At 47.2% G+C, this 5,000-nt stretch overlaps 1 protein-coding gene across 1 annotated transcript in view; it reads right to left on the bottom strand.

Moving 5' to 3' along the window:
• The window catches only part of cacna2d3a (calcium channel, voltage-dependent, alpha 2/delta subunit 3a), a 333,265-nt gene that overhangs the window by 34,904 nt on the left and 293,361 nt on the right, over positions 1–5,000 (bottom strand). Inside the window, exons 28-30 of the mRNA XM_042304106.1 lie at positions 3,806–3,867; positions 3,651–3,695; positions 3,044–3,106 (exon numbers count right to left, since the gene is read on the bottom strand). Of these exons, the coding sequence (XP_042160040.1) occupies positions 3,044–3,106; positions 3,651–3,695; positions 3,806–3,867 (170 nt within the window). The remainder of the gene's footprint in view (positions 1–3,043; positions 3,107–3,650; positions 3,696–3,805; positions 3,868–5,000) is intronic.

Here is a 5,000-nt window from a genome sequence, read left to right as displayed (position 1 = left end):
GTCGTGGGCCTCGTTTGAGAGGTGTGGGGGAACGTGGTAGAGGGCAAGGCCACGGACCAAGCACCCCTTCTGAGAGGTGGTCGTGGGCCTCGTTTGAGAGGTGTGGGGGAACGTGGTAGAGGGCAAGGCCACGGACCAAGCACCTCTTCTGAGAGGTGGTCGTGGGCCTCGTTTGAGAGGTGTGGGGGAACGTGGTAGAGGGCAAGGCCACGGACCAAGCACCTCTTCTGAGAGGTGGTCGTGGGCCTCGTTTGAGAGGTGTGGGGGAACGTGGTAGAGGGCAAGGCCACGGACCAAGCACCCCTTCTGAGAGGTGGTCGTGGGCCTCGTTTGAGAGGTGTGGGGGACGTGGCAGAGGGCAAGGCCACGGACCAAGCACCTCTTCTGAGAGGTGGTCGTGGGCCTCGTTTGAGAGGTGTGGGGGAACGTGGTAGAGGGCAAGGCCACGGACCAAGCACCTCTTCTGAGAGGTGGTCGTGGGCCTCGTTTGAGAGGTGTGGGGGAACGTGGTAGAGGGCAAGGCCACGGACCAAGCACCTCTTCTGAGAGGTGGTCGTGGGCCTCGTTTGAGAGGTGTGGGGGAACTTGGTAGAGGGCAAGGCCACGGACCAAGCACCTCTTCTGAGAGGTGGTCGTGGGCCTCGTTTGAGAGGTGTGGGGGAACGTGGCAGAGGGCAAGGCCACGGACCAAGCACCTCTTCTGAGAGGTGGTTGTGGGCCTCGTTTGAGAGGTGTGGGGGAACGTGGTAGAGGGCAAGGCCACGGACCAAGACAGTGGCAGCAGCAGCAAAGAGTGTCCAATGAAACCCAAGCAATAGTTGTAGACCATGTCGTAAATCATGGCATGACAATGACTGAGGCAGCTACAATGATTTAACCAAACCTCCGAAGATCAACCGTGGCCTCAATCATCAGAACTTTCTGCAATGAGAACCGGTAAGACTTCAGCATGCAGTAAACATTAGGCTACTCTCAATTGTCAAATGACTGTATACTGCATGCCAATGTGTACCACAGAGTAGGTGATGTGACTAAATGTGTTCTTACTGTAATTTTCACCTGCAGAATTGAGATGGCCAAATAGGAGAGGCAGAGGCAAAATTCTCACTGACCAACAAGAGCGAGCTGTGTTCAATTTGGTTCGGGACAGAAATGATATTCGCCTTACAGAAATTCAGCAGCACATCTTGGACAATGATATGTGCAACAATGTGGAATCCATAAGTTTGCAGACTATTGCCTGCATGCTGGAAAGGCACCAGGGCTCTCTAAAACAGCTATACCGTGGGCCTTTTGAAAGAAATGCACACAGAGTGAAGCAACTGAGGACTGAGTATGTTCAGGTATGTTCAGTTTCAAGATTCCTGTTGTGAAGAATTCACCAAAAATTCTATATCATTTTAGTCAGTAATTGTCTTTCCAAAATATATTTTTAGAAGGTGATGGAGCTGGATGCTGATGAAAACCATCACAAATTCCTCTTTTTGGATGAGGCAGGCTTCAACCTGATCAAGACAAGGAGGAGAGGTTGGAATTTCATTGGCCAGCGGGCAACCATCCAAGTACCTGGGCAACCATCCAAGTACCTGGACAACGTGAGTCCAACAACATGGGTGCGGCTATATTAGAAGATGGTGTGGAGAGACGCAGACCTCGTATTGGATCATAAAATGCAGCTCTCCTTGTAACCTTCCTTGATGAGCTAAATCAGGTCTGTAGAGCTGATGGCGTGACCTATGTCATTGTGTGGGATAATGTCAGGTTCCATCATGCTCAAATGGTGCAAGCATGGTTTCAGGCCCATCCACAATTTACCACCCTGTACTTACCCCCATACTCTCCTTTCCTTAACATTATTGAGACATTTTTCTCCACATGGAGGTGGAAGGTATATGATAGGAGCCCTCACGAACAAGCCACCCTTCTCCAGGCCATGGATAACGCATGCTATGACATCATGGCAGACCAGTGTCAGGCCTGGATTCGCAATGCCCAAAGATTCTTCCCAAGATGTTTGGCTAATGAAAACATCCATAGTGGTGTGGATGAGAACCCGTGGCCAAATCCACAAGACAGGGTTGATGGAAATATAGCCCAGTAATTAAGCCTTTGTTTTGCTTTTTACAGTAAGCCAGGTGAGGAACACAGCAGTGATGCTTTACAGTAAGCCAGGTGAGGAACACAGCAGTGATGTTTTACAGTAAGCCAGGTGAGCAACACTGCAGTGATGTTTTACAGTAAGTCAGGTGAGGAACACAGCAGTGATGTTTTACAGTAAGTCAGGTGAGGAACACTGCAGTGATGTTTTACAGTAAACCAGGTGAGGAACATCTATGTTGTGATTTTATTTTATTTTGTCAATACATTTCAGGTTTTGTTCAGTGATTCCACTGTGTCTGTAGTATTCTCTCTACTAGTCATTTTACAGTGATGTATTTACATGTAGTACCATAATGAGACATTTCACATATCTTGTCCTACAATATTTAATGTTAGTATGAACAGCTACACAATGAAACTTTCAGTATCTTGTGTGTGGGTGATCTAAATGAATAGTCCTATGGTATTTCATGATAAATGAGTTATTTGAACCAATGATTCTGCCAGTGCAAGGTTTCTTTAAAGATATGAAAGCACAATGCTATGTTTTGAACACTGGACAGCCTGTGTTACAAGTGATGACCGTTTTGAGTTTTGTGTCTAGTTTTGAAAAATGACCAAAAGGTTCTGTAATTAGTGCCAAAGTGATTGTAAAAAACTGTAACATCATATGATGCGAAACGCAGCACACCGGCTGTATTTCTGTATTTTGAAAGTTATACAGTACATCTTGAAAACATGCTGACATGCAAAACATTTTGGGACTATGTCAACAATAGACTAATGAAACAAACACCAAAATATAATTTTTGGGTGGAGTTTTCCTTTAAGACATACAGACAACTATACAGTGGGATAAGGGCCCACCTGATCTGTGATCCATCATCTCTCCAGACAGACACACTGACAGAGAGACAGGGCAGTGTGAGATTTAACATCTTACCAGAGAGTAGTCCTCTGCAACCAGGATGAAGCCATTGTTGTCTATCAGGTAACAGTTGATGTTCTGAAGAGGAGGCCAAGGAGAGAGGAGGAGGAGAGAGGAGAGAGGAGGAGGAGGAGGAGAGAGGAGGAGGAGAGAGGAGAGGAGAGGAGGAGGAGGAGAGAGGAGAGATGAGGAGGACAGAGAAGAGAGAAGGGGACGTCATCATCAAGTAAATATAGCAGAAGGAGAGGAAGAGGAGATGGAGGAGAGAGGAGGAGGATGAGGAGCGAGGAGAGAGGACGAGGAGAGAGGAGGAGGAGTGAGGAGAGAGGAGGAGGATAATGAGAGATGAGGAGGATGAAGAGAGATGAGGAGGATAAGGAGGATGAGGAGAGATGAGGAGGATGAGGAGAGATGAGGAGGATAAGGAGGATGAGGAGAAAAGAGGAGGATGAGGAGGATAAAGAGGATGAGATAGGAGAGAAGAGGAGGGTGAGGAGAGAGGAGAAGGATGAGGAGAAAGGAGGAGGATGAGGAGAGAGGAGGAGGATGAAGAGGAAGGGAGAGGAAGAATAACATGTTTACAGTAAGTGAAGTTCTAGTAGAGTGAAGTCATCCAACTCACCTCATTATCACAGTTTATAGAACATCTCCCATCCAACGCTGCACACTGCAACACAATACAATAATGTGAGATACACACTTTCTATTTACACAAGCTTAATGTGTTGTTGTCATTGTTGCCTAAGTTTGGGTGCTTATGTGCGTGTGTGTGTTTACCTGTCTGCTGGCTGTCCAGAACTTCCTTTGGAAAAACTCCAGCTTCATCTGGATCCCCACAGCTGGAAGAGAGGAGACAGCACCACGTTGACATTATGGCCACAGAACTGTGTCTGTATACTCTCCTGTCTGTGTGTTTCATTGTGATTCTGTGTGTGTGTGTTTGTGTGTTTGTGCATTTGTTTCTCTGTGTGTGTGTGTGTGTGTGTGTGTGTGTGTGTGTGTGTGTGTCTGTGCGCGTGTGTGTGTGTATGATTTGTTGGACAGCGATGTCACAACTGCACACCTCCCTGCAGAAGGGACATTACAAACACCGGAGCAGCTTCAAGGAACAGCAGGAACTCCTATGTATTTGCTAAGACACGGATGTTTATGACACACTCTGGGGGGATCCAAGATTGAGGAGTGTGGCTTTAAATTGGGTCAGGCACTGACTTAGAATAGTGAAATGTTTTCTGAGACACCAATATGGCCATGGGACAGTGGGATAGTGTTGAGGTTAGTTAATGTCAGTAACCTTGGTAGAACGACAGCTTTAGGCTGTGATATCTCACTGTGAAAAGCCTGTTAGGGCCTGTCTATCTGTGAACATGCAAAGCAGAGTGTGTGCGTGTGTGTGCGTGTGTGTGCATGTGTGTGTGTGTGTCCATGCGTGTGTGTGTGTGCATGTGTCAACACGACAGTCTCTATGAACCAATGTCCAAAAGCAACATTTACCCATGGCCACGACTCAAACCAAACCCTTTGTCTCTCCGTGTCCACACTAAATCCATCCCACGTGTCTGCCTGCCCTCATGTCATTTTCCCCCTACACTCATAGAAAAAAAGGTGCTATCTAGAACCTAAAAGGCTTCTTTGTTTGTCCCCATATGAGAACCCCTTGAAGAACCCTTTGGTTCCAGGTAGAACCCTTTTGAGTTCCATGTAAAATCCTTTACACAAAGTGTTCCCTCATGGGGACAGAATAAGAACCCTTTTGGAACTCTTTTTTTCTAAGATTGTAGATAACATACTGGGAGTGTAGAGCTGCTCACACAGCGGGTAGCTAGACACACAGCAGGTAGCTAGACACACAGCGGGTATCTAGACACACAGCGGGTAGCTAGACACACAGCCGGTAGCTAGACACACAGCGGGTAGCTAGAAACACAGCGGGTAGCTAGACACACAGCCGGTAGCTAGACACACAGCAGGT

Source organism: Oncorhynchus tshawytscha, linkage group LG22, assembly GCF_018296145.1.
Source record: "Oncorhynchus tshawytscha isolate Ot180627B linkage group LG22, Otsh_v2.0, whole genome shotgun sequence".
Taxonomy (NCBI): Eukaryota; Metazoa; Chordata; class Actinopteri; order Salmoniformes; family Salmonidae; genus Oncorhynchus; species Oncorhynchus tshawytscha.
The sequence above is the reverse complement of the archived record's forward strand: the minus strand, read 5'-3'. Positions and strand labels throughout refer to the sequence as shown.